General features: G+C 44.5%; 1 protein-coding gene across 1 annotated transcript in view; it reads left to right on the forward strand.

Moving 5' to 3' along the window:
- Window positions 1-18,584, forward strand: part of DAPK1 (death associated protein kinase 1) — a 218,518-nt gene that overhangs the window by 100,834 nt on the left and 99,100 nt on the right. The window contains exon 3 of the mRNA XM_024132927.2: window positions 6,266-6,487. Coding sequence (XP_023988695.1) covers window positions 6,266-6,487 — 222 coding nt within the window. The remainder of the gene's footprint in view (window positions 1-6,265; window positions 6,488-18,584) is intronic.

Consider the following 18,584-nt stretch of genomic DNA (forward strand, 5'->3'; position numbering starts at 1 on the left):
TCTCTTAGCTTTTGCTTGTCTGTAAAGCTTTTGATTTCTCCGCTGAATCTGAATGAGATCCTTGCCGGGTAGAGTAATCTCGGTTGTAGTTTCTTCCCTTTCATCACTTTAAGTATATCATGCCAGTCCCTTCTGGCTTGTAGAGTGTCTGCTGAGAAATCAGCTGTTAACCTTATGCGACTTCCCTTGTATGTTTTTTGTCGTTTTTCCCTTGCTGCTTTCGATAATTTTTCTTTGTCTTTAATTTTTGCCAATTTGATTGCTATGTGTCTCGGTGTGTTTCTCCTTGGGTTTATCTTGCCTGGGACTCTCTGTGCTTCCCAGACCTGGGTGGCTATTTCCTTTCCCATGTTAGGGAAGTTTTCTACTATATGTCTTCAAATATTTTCTTGGGTCCTTTCTCTCTCTCTTCTCCTTCTGGGACCTCTATAATGCGAACGTTGTTGCGCTTAATGTTGTCCCAGAGGTCTCTTAGTCTGTCTTCATTTCTTTTCATTCTTTTTTCTTTATTCTGTTCCGCGTCACAGAATTCCACAATTCTGTCCTAACCTTATGCGACTTCCCTTGTATGTTTTTTGTCGTTTTTCCCTTGCTGCTTTCGATAATTTTTCTTTGTCTTTAATTTTTGCCAATTTGATTGCTATGTGTCTCGGTGTGTTTCTCCTTGGGTTTATCTTGCCTGGGACTCTCTGTGCTTCCCAGACCTGGGTGGCTATTTCCTTTCCCATGTTAGGGAAGTTTTCTACTATATGTCTTCAAATATTTTCTTGGGTCCTTTCTCTCTCTCTTCTCCTTCTGGGACCTCTATAATGCGAACGTTGTTGCGCTTAATGTTGTCCCAGAGGTCTCTTAGTCTGTCTTCATTTCTTTTCATTCTTTTTTCTTTATTCTGTTCCGCGTCACAGAATTCCACAATTCTGTCCTCCAGGTCACTTATCCGTTCTTCTGCCTCAGTTATTTTGCTATTGATTCCTTCTAGTGTATTTTTCATTTCAGTTATTGTATTGTTCATCTCTGTTTGTTCTTTAATTCTTCTAGATTTTTGTTAAACACTTCTTGCATCTTCTCGATCTTTGCCTCCATTCTTTTTCCGAGGTCCTGGATCATCTTCACTATCATTATTCTGAATTCTTTTTCTGGAAGATTGCCTATCTCCATTTCATTTAGTTGTTTTTCTGGGGTTTTATCTTGTTTCTTCATCTGGTACATAGCCCTCTGCCTTTCCACCTTGCCTATATTTCTGTGAATGTGGTTTTTGTTCCACAGGCTGCAGGATTATAGTTTTTCTTGCTTCTGCTGTCTGCCCTCTAAGTTTTTCTCTTTTTAATAAAATTTGTGATTATGTATAAAACACATTTTTTAAAATAGGTAATTCTTTAATGCAGGGGTGGGTCTCCTTCTTTTTATACTCATCTGACCAGTAGAGGTTAATAAATGTTTATTACATTGAAGTGAAAGTTTTCATTTTAAAATGAGTGTGGCTGTCTGTACCTAGTGCAGCAAACTGTCAGTTATTAAATGACGGAATGTTAGTAGAGTTTTTTAAAATGACACACAGTTAATTCTCATTGTGGTATGTTCTATAAATTCACCACAAACACTGAATTAATGGATACTGAGCCATTGGTTCTGGAGGGCATACAGGGTTAGGTACCAGTGAGCCTCTGGTCACATTTTCATCAACAGATCAATGTATAACCTTGTTTGATGTGTGTTTCTGTTTAAAGGCACCTTATTTAATATATATCGTTGATTCGCTAACATTGAACTCACAGCCAACACCGTTTATCTAGCACACGTTTTCTCTGTAAGGTGCACCATAGCGTCCGTGCTTCTGGACAGCACTTCAATGCCATGCTTAGGGGCCATTTTAAATAGCGAAATCACAAACAAAAAACACAAAATGCAATTTTTAAAAAAACCCAAAACAAACAACAAAACAAAACAAAAAACCATGGCACTAAACAGACAGTAAAGTGGACACTGTTTACAGTGTGAGAGCTGAAAAAGGAAGGCAGAGTGTGGCCTTGACCGAGCTCAGCTGGGAACATGCGCATCTGACTATTCAAATCCACAAATGACCACAAAAGTACTGCGAGTATTGATTTTTTAGGTTAAAAATAAATTTTAGGGAGTAAGTGAATTCACAAATATGGATCCCACAAAAAATGAGGATAGCCTGTACTCTGTTTCGTCAAGTTTAAATGATAATATACAGTGAGTTTTTGTTTTCTAGTCAGGAAGGTACATTCCCCATCCACGGAACCGTCACCACAGCCTGTGTGGGCATCATTCACTGAGGAGCCTCGTGTGTTTGTCACGGGAGGGGGGCTGGAGCGACAAGCAGTCCCCCAAGTGGGCAGCAGTGGTGGCCTGGCTTCTCTGTGTGTGCTTACTCTCCTCCTGCCCAGAGCTCACCCTGGAAGCTGGATCAGGATGTTGCTCTGGGAGCCCACAATTTAAAAGCCCTTGCCACAAAAATCCCAAGCAAATTGTCTTTTCAATTGGTTGCGGGGGGGGTTGGAGAAGAGGACTTTCCCCCAATGTGGCCAAATCCAGGGTCGAATGTGGGCGCGAGGGAGACGGGGGCCAGGCGCCCAGGCAGGGAAGAATGGCAGCAGCAGTTAACCAACAGCCCAACTGGAATTAGGCCTTGCAAAGCAAATCACTGTGTTAGAGAAGAATGTCTTCTCCGAGGAGTCTGTCCTCAGCCTGCTGGTTGCCTGAGGAGGTGGCCCTGTGGAAATGCCCGACGAGCATCACCGAGTCACACCAAGCCCCGTGGGCCTTGCATGTGGCTCAGCTGGGACTCCATCCTCGTCCCAGGTGCTGAGTGCAGCCAGCTTCAGGGAGCAGGAGTCCTGAGCAGCTCCTCTCCCTCGGGGTGGGGCAGTGAGAAGAAGGGGGACGGGAGGCTGTGTTGGAAGGCTGGAGCCAGCCTCCAGATTTAGCAGCAGTTTTACATACTTTAACAGAGTATCACCCTGCTGTGTGTGTGTTTTGTGTTGCTTTTCCTTTTAGGGCTCTCTTCCCCCAGGCAGTCCTGAGAGGTGACATTTTGGGGGTAATACTGCAGCGCTTTGAGATTTGAGCAACCGTGAGCTAATGACAATAACTCCAGTTTTGGGGACTTCCCTGGTGGAGCAGTGGTTAAGAATCCGCCTGCCAATGCAGGAGACACAGGTTCGAGCCCTGGTCCGGGAAGATCCCACATGCCGCGGAGCAACTAAGCCCGTGGGCCACAACTACTGATCCTGCGCTCTAGAGCCCGCGAGCCACAACTGCTGAGCCCGGGCGCCTAGAGCCCATGCTCCGCAACAGGAGAAGCCACCGCAAGAAGCCCGCACATGTCAATGAAGAGTAGCCCCCTCTCGCCGCAACTAGAGAAAGCCTGCGCACAGCAATGAAGACCCAATGCAGCCATAAATAAATAATTATTTTTTAAAGGTTAGCTTAAAAAAAAAAAGAATGTCCAAATCTTAAAAAAAAAAAAATAAAGGTCAGCATGGAACATTTGGTAGTGAAAACACATTCGGGATAGTCTTTGAGTTTAGGCTTGCATTCAGCTCTTTGCTTTTGTTTTTTAAAGCAGTGTGATTCAAACCACTGAGTTTGCCTTGAGTCTGCCTTTACAGCCCCCGAGACAAGTGACTGTGACTGCAAGATATGGGCAAGGCCCAGCTCCTGGAAGCATGGGTTGCTATGGGTTGGGGGTCCTGGGCTGGCCTGGGGCCCCTTGAGAGCGCTCAGTGGGGACATGGTACTGTCTTTGAGAGGAGAGGGGATACAAGCACCACTTCACTGGCCTCTGTAAAGCAGTAACTAACTTTGTTTTGTATTCAGGCTGTTTTTCGTCTTTCCTCCCTAAGCCCCATCTCTGCTGCTCACCTCCCACCCATCACCAGAGAGAAAGCCCAGTTCTTCACTCCCCAAAGAAATCAGGAAATGGTTGTAATAAAGTCATAACAGATCCCATGACTCTTTAAGGTTGTGAGTTTACGGGCAATAGGTGCTAGTGTTCCGATGTGATTTATTCTTCAGCTTCTCTGCTATCCTGCTGCAGGGGGAAAGATGGTATTAATAAGCTGTCATGCAAAAAAATTGACACTGCTCTAAAAATAATCCTTCATTATGTATTTTTTCTTCACTGGCCTCCCGCTGCCAAAGTAAATGAGTAACGTTTTAAAGTATCGATTCTTTAACATCAAAATATTAACCTTAATTTGATTTTTCTATCTCCCTTTTGTCTTCATGTGAGGAGAATAAAGCTAGCTAGAAATAGCTGTGATAATTCTCCACATAGCAGTTCCCCAGAAGGTGCCAAGAAATATACAGATCCTGTGATGGGTGGATGGGCCCTGGGCACTAGGGTGTTAAGGAGGAAGTGAAGGTGCCACCATTGACACAGGAAGCATCCTTCCATTGTGTTTCACTTACTTTCAGGGTAGCCTACTTGCTTCTCAAGCTGCTTACATAGTCACTTTACTATTTTGTGTCAAGCTCTGTTATTGTATTCTCTTATATGTGGATAGGAGACTCTGGTTGCTTGCTGTCGAATTTAGGATGCCTTCCTCTGCAAGAAATAAAAAACCCAAATCAAACTGGTTTTAGTGGCAAAGGGAATTTTATTGGCTTATGTTGCTGATAAATCTAAAGGCAGATAACTTCAGGCTAAGGTTGATCCAGCCACTCCACAGTGTTACTGCAGTGTTATTGGTTTCTTTCCTTTTACCAGCTTTGCCTCTGCTTTAGATCAAGAGTGGTCACAAGATGACTGGCAGCAGCTTTTGGGGGTCAAAGTGTCTCAGAAAAAATCTTTGTCTCACATTCTCCAAAAGGTCTTTCTTAGGTCCTGTGACTTATCAGTCCCTGAAGTGTGAACAAAATATACACAGGCAGACTCAGACATCGCAGGTTCAGTTCCAGACCACGGCAATGCAGCAAATATTACAATAAAGTGAGTCACAGGCATTTTTTGGTTTCCCAATGCATATAAAAGTTACGTTTATACTATACTCTAGTCTGCTAGGTGTGCAATAGCATTTTATCTAAAACAAAACAATGTAGATACCTTAGTTAAAAAATAAGTTATTGCCAAAAAATGCTAACAATCATCTGAGCCTTCAGTGAGTTGTTATCTTTTTTCAGGGGTAACATCAAAGGTCACTGATCACAGATGACTATAACAAATATAACAATAATCAAAAAGTTTGAAATATTGCAAGAATTACCAAAATGTGACACAGACACAAAGTGAGCAAATGCTGTTGGAAAAATGGAGCCAACAGACTTGCTCAATACTGGGTTGCCAGAAACCTTCAAATTGTAAAAATATCTGTGAAGCACAATAAAGCGAAGCACAATAAAATGAGGTATACCTGTATTGTTTGTTGTTGTTTTGAGTGTTTCAATTGACAAATATTGGTGCTAGAAATATGTCATTGAAGGCAGGGCCCTATATATTTTTCTGTTGGTCCCGATCCCTTGTTTTCCTAGACATACAGGATAAGAACAAGGAAATGAGGTCAGACAGGAGGGAGCTCCTTCCTGTGGTCCCTGAATCTGAAATGGGGGAGAAGGAGGAGAGCAGAGAAACGGGGGCATATTACCAATTAATAAAATTTAATTCAAGAAAATAAATTTTTTTTTTTTTTTTTTTTTTAGACACTGTGGGCTGGACACATCTGGGAGAGACACATTTTTGGGGGGTGGTAGGAGTTTATTAATTAATTTATCTATTTTTGCTGTGTTGGGTCTTCGTTTCTGTGCGAGGACTTTCTCTAGTTGCGGCAAGCGGGGGCCACTCTTCATCGCGGTGCGCGGGCCTCTCACTATCGCAGCCTCTCTCGTTGCGGAGCACAGGCTCCAGATGCGCAGGCTCAGTAGTGGTGGCTCACGGGCCTCGTTGCTCCGCGGCATGTGGGATCCTCCCAGACCGGGGCTCGAACCCGTGTCCCCTGCATTAGCAGGCAGATTCTCAACCACTGCACCACCAGGGAAGCCCAAGAAAATAAATTTTTGTTCTTTGCAACAATGTTCATAAAGAGGCAGGCTTAATGGAACTGAAATATAGAAGAAATTTCTCTGTTGAATTTGTTAATTTCCCACAATTTGGACGTTCCTATTTGTAATCCTGTTGTCCTCCCCCCGCCGCCTCCCCCCCGCCACCACCAGCATGGGGCCACATCCTTGCCCAAACCTGGGTTTTAGTGAACAATAAGGAATGTATAAATGACCTGGGACCTCTTCTGCCCTCTCTCTTCAGTGGGCAGTTTGCAGTCGTGAAGAAATGCCGTGAGAAAAGCACCGGTCTACAGTATGCCGCCAAATTCATCAAGAAAAGGAGGACCAAATCCAGCCGGCGGGGCGTGAGCCGTGAGGATATCGAGAGGGAGGTCAGCATCCTGAAGGAGATCCAGCACCCCAACGTCATCACCCTGCACGAGGTTTATGAGAACAAGACGGATGTCATCCTGATCCTGGAACTGTGAGTGCTGTGGCTGGGTGGGGAGGAGGGTGGGCTGCAGGCTCTCCGGCAGCTGGACAGCGCAGTGACCAGCCCCGGAGCCTCGTCAGGGATTGACTTGGCTTTGCCAAGTTCGAGAACTGCAGTGGGTGGTGCGCTGTGAGGCTGGCTGCAGTTATGTGGAGTACTTCTGCAGCAGCTTCCATTGATGTGGTCCCACTTGATTTGCAAGCGGGTCCCCAATCTTGGGGCTCTTCCTCGTTTGTCATGAGGTCGTCTGTGTTTTGAGTTTCATGTTCAGCTTTAGGCTTATGTTCTTCTCTCCTGTCATGCTGTTCCTCTGCCTTCCCTCTGTTTTCCTACTTCTCTTTTTCTCTTTCTTTCTCTATTCTCTTCCCTCTGTCTTACCACACTCCATTTTTAACTGTTGGAACTGTCCACACTCATATGAAAGGGTAAAACTGAACCAGAATCACTCAGGGGTGATTATAGGACTTGTTTTTAAAGCGTTTTGCTGATTTTCTCAGGCACACCCTGCCCATCGGATGTTATTGTGGGAAACTGTAGCGTGATGTTCTGTGACGCGTCCCCCTGTCCCTGGCCCTCTGCCTGAGGCCCCCACTCCTGGTGATGAGTCCAGCAACATGGGCTGGCAGGAGAGGAGAGGAAGTCATCCAAGAACACGCAACTGGGAGTGTCTCTGGGCTGCTTGGATGGAGGATACACATTAGTACCCTGAGGGCAGAGAGAGGGATGGATGGAGCAATCCTGGGTGGTTCTTAGTGAACCACCCATTTCCTGGAGCCTCGAATTAAGATGTGTCCTTCTGCCAGCCCAGCAGCTCCCCCTTATGTGCAGATCTCTTAGGGCTAAGAGGTGATTTTTGAGACCAGGGGACATGGAAGTGAAGGTAGGTATACAGAGGGAGCCCAGCCTTGGGGGCACCGCACTATGGGGACCTGCTCTTTGCAGTCACAAGGGCCTGGGATGCCCATTGCCTCTTGTCCCACCATTGGGATCTGGGCACATTCCTTTCTGCGTCTGAGCAACAACCTTCTTCACTATAAATTGGGGTCAATAATACCTACCTCAAAGGGGTTTTGAGGAGATAAATGAGATGAGAACGTAAACATGTCTGGCTCACGGATGTGTTTAATACATGTTTCTGGGAAGTCCTCAACCTCTGCACTAGTGACATATTGGGCTGCATAATCCTTTGTTCGGGGGGCCATCCTGTGTGTTGTAGGATGTTTAGCAACATCTCTGGCTTCTACCCACCAGATAGCATCCTCTTCCCTAGCTGTCACAACTAAGAATGCCTCCAGACACTTCCACATGGGGGGGGGGCAGATTCTTTTCTCCCCCTACCCGCCTCCCCATCCCCCCACCCCCTCCTTGAGAACCACTGTTTTAAAGGAAGAGCAGGGTTTTAAGAGCACAGAGGATTAAGGGGCCTGCTCAGGGTTCAGCAGAGAAAAGACAGGAATCAGAGTGTAATCCTTGCTATGGCTTTATATGGTGACTTGGAAACCAGACAGAACCAAGATCAAAATCCAGGGCAAATCCTTTACCATCTATCTCTAAGCCTAAATTTCCTCCCTTAAGGCTGTTGTCAGAGACCATGAATGCAAAGTTCCTGGGAAAGAAATTATGTAGATCACAACTGTTTTGTGTTTTCAGAGAATTACCAGGTCATGCGTAATAAGTCAAGAATATAATTTGCTCCCTTTGTATATCAGAATGTACAAATGATGCCGGGGAGTTACTGCCACCTGCGTGTGTATATTCTGGATTCAGTTTCTGTTGACTGACTCCCAGTTCATAGGTATTTTCCACTAGGTGCATTTATCCTGTGCATAAAATGGATAACATACAGGGTTTTTTTACCACTTTATTTAAATTTTTAAAAAATTATTATATAGTAAATTTTGTTTGTTTGTTTGTTTTTTTGTTTTTTGTTTTTTTTGTGTGGTATGCGGGCCTCCCTCTGCTGCGGCCTCTCCCGTTGCCGAGCACAGGTTCCGTACGCGCAGGCTCAGCGGCCATGGCTCACGGGCCCAGCCGGCCCGCGGCATGTGGGATCTTCCCGGACCGGGTCGCGAACCCGGTTCCCCTGCATCGGCAGGCGGACGCGCAACCACTGCGCCACCAGGGAAGCCCTATATAGTAAATTTGATGTTGGGGGAGGGTTGTGTAATTCTATGAAAGTTGACACATGTATAGATTTGTGTAACCACCACCCAAATCAGGATTCAGAATAGTCGCATTGCCTCAAAAACTCCCTCGTACTCTCCCCTTCTAGTCACACCCCCCTTCTTCCCTCTACCCTCTGACAATCACTGAGCCATTCTCTATCACTGTAGTTTTATCTTTTCAAAAATTATATAAGTAGAATCGTAAAGTATTCAATCTTCTGAGACCGACTTCTTTCACTCAACATAATGCTTTTGAGATTTGTGCATGAGTCGTTTGCTCCTTTTTATTGCTGAATAGTATTCCATTGTGTGGTGTTTGTTTATCTGTTCACCCATTGAAGGACATTTGGGTTGTTTCTAATATTTGGTGATCATGCATACAGCTACCATAAACAGTCACATACAGACTTGTGTGTGAACATAAGTTTTCATTTCTTTGGGGTAAATACCACTGAGTGGGTTTGCTGGGTCATATGGTAAGTGTACATCTAACTCTACAAGCAGTTGCCAAACTGTGTTCTCAAGTGGCTTCACCATTTTACAGCCCTTCCAGCAATGAATGAGTGTTCCAGTTGCTCCATCAGCCAGCCCTTTGTATTGTCAATATTTGTTTCTAATTGTAGCCATTCTGTTAGGTGGATAGTGGCACACAGCTTTCATAGTTCATTATGTGGAGAACTTGAATAAAAGTTGAATGAGCTCACAAAGAGCAGCTGTTAGGTGGAAGGAGCAGGAGGAGTCTTAGAAGATGGCCCCTTCCCCACAGGGTCAGATGCATGTTTGTCTTCCCTGGGTATGTGCTCCTTACAGATTCCAGTATTCCCTGTGAGCTGATTGTCCTAGCCTTTTCACCCACCGGGCATGTGGGGAGTAGTGATGGTTACTTTTATATGTCAATTGACTGTGCCACAGGGTGTCCCAACGTTTGGTTAAACATTATTCTGGGTTGTGTCTTGAGGGTGTTTCTGGATGAGGTTAACATTTGAATCGTAGACTGAGTAAAGAAGATTGCCCTCCCCAGTGGGGGGTGGGCCTCATCTAATCAGTTGAGGTCCCAAATGGAACATAAAAGCTCACCTTACCCTGAATAAAAGGGAATTCCCCCTACCTGACGGCCTTCAAGCAGGGACATTGGCTTTTTCCTGTCTTCAGACTGAAACTGATACATTGACCCTCCTGGGTCACCAGCTGGGTTCAGTGGACTCCCCTTGCAGGTCTTGGGACTTGTCAGCCTCCATGATTGCATGAACCAGTTTCTTAAAATAACTCTCTTTCTCTCTTTATATCTGTACATCCTTTTGGTTCTGTTTCTCTGGAGAACCCTGACTAATACAGTGGTACCAAAGGCTAAGGAGGGAAAATGCACCCTTGTTTTCACATCACAAGTCTGTCCCATTTTATATCTATATTTACTTTGCCATGAAGAGGTGTTTTAATTTTTAATAGACTATTCAAAATATTAGGTCTGCCCAGGAGAAAGAGTCATCTTTGCCTTTGAGAAAATTATTGTTGTTGTAAATTCTAACAGCTTTAAAGGAAGATTTAGTCATCAGTGACATATTCCATCTCTTCTTTCCTTTCTTAAGAATGCTGGGATACAGTGGTGGTTAAGGAGAGAATAAAATGTAAGAATTTGTCAGAATATAGCCCTATGACCTAATAGTGGCCCCTTGTCTGTATCCTCTGGTTCAGTAATCTTTAAGTGGATATATTTTTTTTATTTATTGCTTTGGGATGAACTCCACGGCAATAGAGCTTCGTTCAGGCTTACTAATGAAGCTTGCTCCCTTGTTGAAACTTCCCTCATTGAAGCCTGTTTCCACGTGGATGTGTGAATTCTCACTCCCACATCTGGCCCTGTCCTTACTACTGAGACAGAGACCCTAAACTGCCACTCCATGCACTATTTCATGAGCTGCCCACAATGATCTGGGCGAGATACAGGAATGATATCTTTCCGTCCTTTGTACAGAAGCTACTTGCTGTCTGTGTTAAAGGCACAGTTGTCAAATCCTACTCCAGGATTTGAGTTAAAATTTCTGTAAGCCCTAAAAGTAGTTTTTAAGAACGATATTTCCCCCACATGCTTCTCTGGAAAAGAATCCACACCTTATCTGCTATTGCAGCTCAGCAGAGCATATACACGAAGGAGGCAAACCTGCTGTCTCAAAATCACAATTCCATGTCCTCCACATCCCATTGTTCCATAATGAAGTCATACAAAAATCTCTTCGTTCTGTTACAGCTCACCCGTGCATTGTCACATGGGCAAGCCACTACAAAACTTTGATCTTCAGTGCTTGAGTCATTTCATAACTTGCCCTGTTACCTGGTGAAAAGTGAAGCCAAACGAAGTCAGTGCTAATCAGAGACACTGGCTTCTAGAATTCTGTTCCTAAACTTGCTGCTCAGAAACAGCTAAGTATTTCAAGCTGTGGATAATTTAGGTTCCCTCTGCCCAGACATGGGTCAAACCCAAATGCCTTTAGGGGCTGGACAGGTGATGTAAATGAGTGGGGTTGGTCTACACAAAGCCTCAGAATCAGGGAGGCATCAGGGAATGGTGTGGACTGTGGCTAACTGAACCCTCAGCCACTCTTGAGTTGATTGTTGCCATGTGGGATTTTGGATCCAGTGTTGCCAGATCCTGCAATCTTTTTCAATAAAAGTCTGGTATCTAGGTTTTTAATTTGGGCAGTTAGTTCATAGTATTCATGAGCAGACAAAATAAAACCTTCCTGAAGGTCACATGTGGCCTTCACAGAACTCCAGATTCTCGCCTGTTTTATGTAAGCAATAAGTATTAGCAGCATGTGATAAATACAGTCAGAGACAGCCCCAAAAGGCTAGCAATTCTGTTGGAAAGGGAAGATACACACTTAGCATTACAAAATGATTTTTTAAATGTCCAGTATGGTTTAACAGTGGTTCTCAAACTTTAGCGTGCTTCAGAATCTCCTGAAGGCTTGTTAAAATACACATTATTTGGCTGCACTTCCAGAGTTTCTGAATCAGTATGTCTAGGGTAAGGGCCAAGAATTTACATTTTAAACAAATTCCCAGGTGATGCCGGTGCTGCTGGTCTAGGGTTCACCTTTTGAGAAGCTGTAGTAGGTTGAATTGTGTCTCCCCCAAAATGATATGTTGAAGTCCCAACTCCCTTTATCACAAAATGTCCCCTTATTTGGCAGTAGGGTCATTGCAGATATCATTAGTTAAGATGAGGTCATACTGGAGTAGAGCAGGCTCCTTATCCCATGTGACCTTATAAGAAGAAGGCCATGTAGAGACAGAGACCTGGGGAGAAGGCCATGTGGAGATGGAGGATTGAAGTGATGCAATAGTAGCATCTACAAGCTACTAGGAGAGAGGCCTGGAACAGATTCCCATGGGAGCCCTCCGAAGCACCCACAGCCCACACCTTGCTTTCAGACTTCTGGCCTCCAGAACTGTGAGACAATGAATTTCTGTTGTTTTAAGCCACCCATTATGTGGTACTTTGTTACAGGAGCCTTAGCAAACTAATACAGAAGCACTAGAATAGAAAACTACCTGTGGCCGGACTGTGAGCCCACTCATGTGTTAACCAAAAATTCTGTAAGCCAGTTAACAACAAAATAAAACACCTAGTCACGGTAATTCCATCAGGCAACCAGGAAACAGTGGGATGCGTGACTCTTCCTCCCTGCAGGAAGCTTGGGCAGAGGAGGGCTGGAGTGGGGTAGGTGATTCTGGGTCTACCTTAAGTCAGGAATGGACATCACCCTGTCATGGCCTGCTTCAGGAGGGTCACCTGAGCTTTGGACGACCTGTCTGAAAGGTTACCCCATTAAGATTTATAAAGTAAAAATCCTAGAATTGCCATGTAAACTTGGCATAGTGGATTGTTCCAAAGAAATCAAGCCAGTTTGGGTCTCCAACCTTAAATTTTCCCCTTTATTTGTTCTGCTTGGAATTTAAAGCAGGTCTTTTTTTTTTTTTTTTTTTTTTGTCTTAAAGCAGGTCTTTAAGTTAGAGTAATCTCCCTCTCTCTCTCTCTCTCTCTCTCTTTCTCTTTCTCGTAGGAAATTCAGTTTAATTAGGGCAGTATGCAGTGATTGTAGCCAGGTGCAGGACAGGGAATTAATGCACTCTATTTTTATTTATTTAATAAAGTAAATTTTATAACTTTTTCTACTGTGGTAGAAAACATATAACATAAAATTGACCATCTTAACCATTTTTAAGTATACAGTTCAGTAGCGTAATGTATTCACCTGTGCAACAGATCTCCAGAACTTGTTCATCTTGCAAAATGGAAACTCTATACCAATGGAAGAACAACTCTCCTTTTCAGCTCTCTTTTTGACTTTGTCTAAGTTAATAATTTCTGGAATTCAGTTTGTTCATTGCAAACAACTGCCGAGTTGTATTCAGATGTTTGTGTAATATTAGATCACTTTATGCAGGATCATTGTTAAGTTGGCTCACTCTCTCGTAGCCAAACGGAGATGCAGACTCCTAAGAATATAAATATGATTGTTTCATTGTACATCAGCACAGTGGATGTAGGTGGATAGGTTCATGCTTCACTGACAGCAAATCCAGAATTGCAAGGGCCTTTCAAGAAGCAAATGCAGTGATTAAAGTGATGGTTTCAGTGTACCTTAAAAGTGGCAAAGTTGTACTAAGCTGAACGCAGTTGTAGGGACATAAGTGATGCTGGTAAATGAGGCGTATCTGACGCCAGGGACCTTTCAGTCCCCCACCCCCATTCTCTACTGCTCTCCTGGTCCTCACAAGACACAAAAACACATTAAGATTGCTTAAATGCTTTCCTTCCTTCCTTCCTTCCTTTCTTTCTTTCTTTCTCCCTCTCTCTCTCTTTCTCTCTCTCTTTCTTTCTTTCCTTCCTTCCTTCCTTCTTTTTTTTTCTTTTGCTGCTACATTTGTTCTCTCTTCTCTGAGCTCCAGCCAGCTCTTTTGACTTTTTGAACTTTTGTTTTTATTCACAAAGGTAATTTCAAGAACTGTTCTGGGTTACACTTTTGGCTTCTGGATCCTCAGATATCTACTATTGGGCAAGAACAGAGAACTGAAATGCATTTGGCAATAGTCTCAATCTTTCACAACAGAATTAAATTTGTGTAGAATAGGTTATTTTCCACTCAGGCATTCTCTTAAGAAATAAAACCCTGTATGTATGTCTTCCCCCATGCTCTTACTTCTTGCTAGTTCAGTTGAAAGTGTTTCCTTAGTGTTTATTAAATGGGCATTTTTATTCACTTAAATGGATTATTTGATTTCCAGATGGTCTTAGAAAAATTGGGACAGTGAAAATCATAAAAACAAACCACACGTAGTATCTGTGAGCTCATAGATGTGCAGTTTTTATCATATATTCATAATTTTAATATCTGGCTCGATTTACTCTGTGCTGTATACATAAGTTATAGACAGTGAGTATCTGAAATCTTTGCTTATCTCCAAGAAAGGTGTATAATTGTTAAGGTTTGGTAAACTGGGGTAACACTGCTGCCTGCCAGCCTCAGAGACTTCCATAGCTGCAGTGATGGGCTATTAATCCCTCCTTAGGGACCACAGATTCTACTTTACAATGCTCTGGGGTACTCCAAATCCCTGGGAACTGTTCACACTGCCTCTTGGAAACTCACAGCCATGTCACAGATCTCATTATTCTTCCTGTCTTGGTTAACCACTCTCCTGATCAACACTTCAAGAGCATGCAACAGGGCTTCCCTGGTGGCGCAGTGGTTGAGAGTCTGCCTGCCGATGCAGGGGACACGGGTTCGTGCCCCGGTCCCGGAAGATCCCACATGCCACGGAGAGGCTGGGCCCGTGACCCATGGCCGCTGAGCCTGCACGTCTGGAGCCTGTGCTCCGCAACGGGAGAGGCCACAACAGTGAGAGGCCCACGTAACACACACACACACACACACACACACACACACACACACACACACACACACACACACAAGGAGCATGCAACAGAAGGTTACTCTGTGGAATTGTGGCTTCAAATGACCCCTCAAGCATTCTGGTTTCCCCTCTTGCTCTGCTCCCTCTCCTTGCTGCTCTGGTTTCATACATCCCAGGTGGGGACCATCCTCAACACAATCACAGCCTCGCTGAACTGCTCAGCTTCTTTTCTGCCCCCAGAGCCCAGGTCCCTCCCAGGTCGAGGGCTGCTGGTTTGGTGGTCCACGTTCAGTCCAGACCTTCTGCCTGGCTTGCCTCACGCTGCTCATACAGCACCCACGTCTAGGCACACTGCGCCCAGAATTCTGGGGTGTGGTTGGGATCAGCTTTGGGAACAAGAAGCTGGGGGGGACTTTCCCCGAGCCAGTGCTGCAGAACAGAGAGCATCCAGATCACAGGTCATGGGTGGGATTCCCTTATTAGGCTAGTATTTAGAGTAGATCAGTAACAATCTCTCCAGAACATCGATGACTCCCTGAGAGCCTCCCTTCTGCCTCACGTCATTGAAAAATGTTGTTTAAAGAACAAACAGAAGGTCGAGACCTTCATGATGGCAGAGGAGTAACATGTGGAGATCACCTTCCTCCCCACAAATACATCAGAAATACATCTACATGTGGAACAACTCCTACAGAACACCTACTGAATGCTGGCAGAAGAGCTCAGACCTCTCAAAAGGCAAGAAACTCCCCACATACCTGGGTAGGGCAAAAGAAAAAAGAATAAACACAGACAAAAGAATAGGGATGGGACCTGCACCAGTGGGAGAGAGCCATGAAGGAGGAAAGGTTTCCACACACTAGAAGCCCCTTCGCGGGCAGAGACTGCAGGTGGAAGAGGGGGAAGCTTCAGAGCCGCGGAGGAGAGCACAGCCACAGGGGTGCAGGAACAAAGTGGACAGATTCCAGCACAGAGGATCGGTGCCAACCAGCACTCACCAGCCCGAGAGGCTTGTCTGTTCACCCGCCGGGACGGGTGGAGGCTGGGGGCTGAGGAGGAAAGGTTTCCACACACTAGAAGCCCCTTCGCGGGCAGAGACTGCAGGTGGAAGAGGGGGAAGCTTCAGAGCCGCGGAGGAGAGCACAGCCACAGGGGTGCAGGAACAAAGTGGACAGATTCCAGCACAGAGGATCGGTGCCAACCAGCACTCACCAGCCCGAGAGGCTTGTCTGTTCACCCGCCGGGACGGGTGGAGGCTGGGAGCTGAGGCTCAGGCTTCGGAGGTCAGATCGCAGGGAGAGGACTGGGGTTGGCAGCGTGAACACAGCCTGGAGGGGGCTAGTGCACCACAGCGAGCTGGAAGGGAGTCCAGGAAAAAGTCTGGACCTGCCTAAGAGGCAAGAGATCATTGTTTTGGGGTGTGCGAGGAGAGGGGATTGAGAGCACCTCCTAAACGAGCTCCTGAGACTGGCGCGAGCCACGGCTCTCAGCGCGGACACCAGAGACGAGCATGAGACACTAAAGCTGCTGCTGCCGCCACCAAGAAGCCTGTGTGCGAGCACAGGTCACTATCCACACCTCCCCTCCTGGGAGCCTGTGCAGCCCGCCCCTGCCAGGGTCCCATGATCCAGGGACAACTTCCCCGGGAGAACACATGGCATGCCTCAGGCTGGTGCAATGTCACGCCGGCCTCTGCCACCGCAGGCTCGCCCCGCATCTGTGCCAGTCCCTCCCCCCGGCCTGAGTGAGCCAGAGCCCCCAAATCAGCTGCTTCTTTAACCCTGTCCTATCTGAGCAACAAACAGATGCCCTCAGGTGACCTACATGCAGAAGCGAGGCCACATCCAAAGCTGAACCCCAAGAGCTGTGAGAACAAAGAAGAGAAAGGGAAATCTCTCCCAGCAGCCTCAGGAGCAGCGGATTAAATCTCCACAATCAACTTGATGTACCCTGCATCTCTGGAATGCCTGAATAGACAACGAAGCATCCCAAATTGAGGCGGTGGACTTTGGGAGCAACTGTAGACTTGGGGTTTGCTTTCTGCACCCAATTTATTTCTGGTTTTATGTTTATCTTAGTTTAGTATTTAGAGTTTATTATCCTTGGTAGATCTGTTTATTCATTTGGTTGCTCTCTTCCTTTTTTTTTATATAGAGATATATATATTTTTTTCTTTTCTCTCTTTTTGTGAGTGTGTATATGTATGCTTCTTTGTGTGATTTTGTCTGTATAGCTTTGATTATACCATTTATCCTCAGGTTCTATCTGTCCAGTTTTTTTTTTCTTTTTTTTTAGGGAAATCTCTCCCAGCAGCCTCAGGAGCAGCGGATTAAATCTCCACAATCAACTTGATGTACCCTGCATCTCTGGAATGCCTGAATAGACAACGAAGCATCCCAAATTGAGGCGGTGGACTTTGGGAGCAACTGTAGACTTGGGGTTTGCTTTCTGCACCCAATTTATTTCTGGTTTTATGTTTATCTTAGTTTAGTATTTAGAGTTTATTATCCTTGGTAGATCTGTTTATTCATTTGGTTGCTCTCTTCCTTTTTTTTTATATAGAGATATATATATTTTTTTCTTTTCTCTCTTTTTGTGAGTGTGTATATGTATGCTTCTTTGTGTGATTTTGTCTGTATAGCTTTGATTATACCATTTATCCTCAGGTTCTATCTGTCCAGTTTTTTTTTCTTTTTTTTTTTTTTAGTATAGTTTTTAGTGCTTGTTATCATTAGTGGATTTGTTTTTTGGTTTGGTTGCTCTCATCTTTCTTTCTTTCTTTTTTAAAATTATTTTTTAATTTTTAAATTTTTAATAATTTTTAAATTTTTTATTTTAATAACTTTATTTTATTTTATTTTATTCTTTTCTTCTTTCTTTTTTTCTCCATTTTCTTCTGAGCCATGTGGCTGACAGGGTCTTGCTGCTCCAGCCAGGTGTCAGGCCTGTGCCTCTGAGGTGGGAGAGCTGAGTTCAGCACCAGAGACCTACCAGCTCCATGTAATATAAAACAGCAAAACCTCTCCCAGAGATCTCCATCTCAACGCTAAGACCCAGCTCCACTCAAAGACCAGCATGCTCCAGTGCTGGACACCCTATGCCAAATAACTAGCAAGACAGGAACACTAACGCACCCATTAGCACAGAGACTGCCTAAAATCATAATAAGGCCACAGTTATCCCAAAACCCAACACCGGACATGGTCCTGCCCACCAGAATGACAAGATCCATCCTCATCCACCAAAACACAGGCACCAGTCCCCTCCAACAGGAAGCCTACACAACCCACTGAACCAACCTTAGCCACTGGGGGTAGACACCAAAAACAACAGGAACTATGAACCTGCAGACTGCAAAAAGGAGACCCCAAACACAGTAAGTTAAGCAAAATGAGAAGACAGAGAAACACACAGCAGATGAAGGAGCAAGGTAAAAACTCACAAGACCAAACAAATGAGAAGGAAATAGGCAGTCTACCTGAAAAAGAATTCAGAGTAATGATAGTAAAGATGATCCAAAATCTTGGAAATAGAAGGGAGAAAATACAAGAAATGTTTAACTAGGACCTAGAAGAACTAAAGAGCAAACAAACAATGATGAAAAACACAATAAATGAAATTTAAAATTCTCTAGAAGGAATCAGTAGCAGAATAACTGAGGCAGAAGAACGGATAAGTGACCTGGAAGATAAGATACTGGAAATAACTACCATAGAGCAGAATAAAGAAAATGGAATGAAAAGAATTGAGGACAGCCTCAGAGTCCTCTGGGACAACATTAAACGCACCAACATTCGAATTATAGGGTTACCAGAAAAAGAAGAACGAAAGAAAGGGACTGAGAAAATATTTGAAGAGATTATAGTTGTAAACTTCCCTAATATGGGAAAGGAAATAGTCAATCAAGTCCAGGAAGCACAGAGAGTCCCATACAGGATAAATCCAAGGAGAAACATGCCAAGACACATATTAATCAAACTATCAAAAATTAAATACAAAGAAAA

Source organism: Physeter macrocephalus, chromosome 9, assembly GCF_002837175.3.
Source record: "Physeter macrocephalus isolate SW-GA chromosome 9, ASM283717v5, whole genome shotgun sequence".
In the NCBI taxonomy this organism is placed as follows: Eukaryota; Metazoa; Chordata; class Mammalia; order Artiodactyla; family Physeteridae; genus Physeter; species Physeter macrocephalus.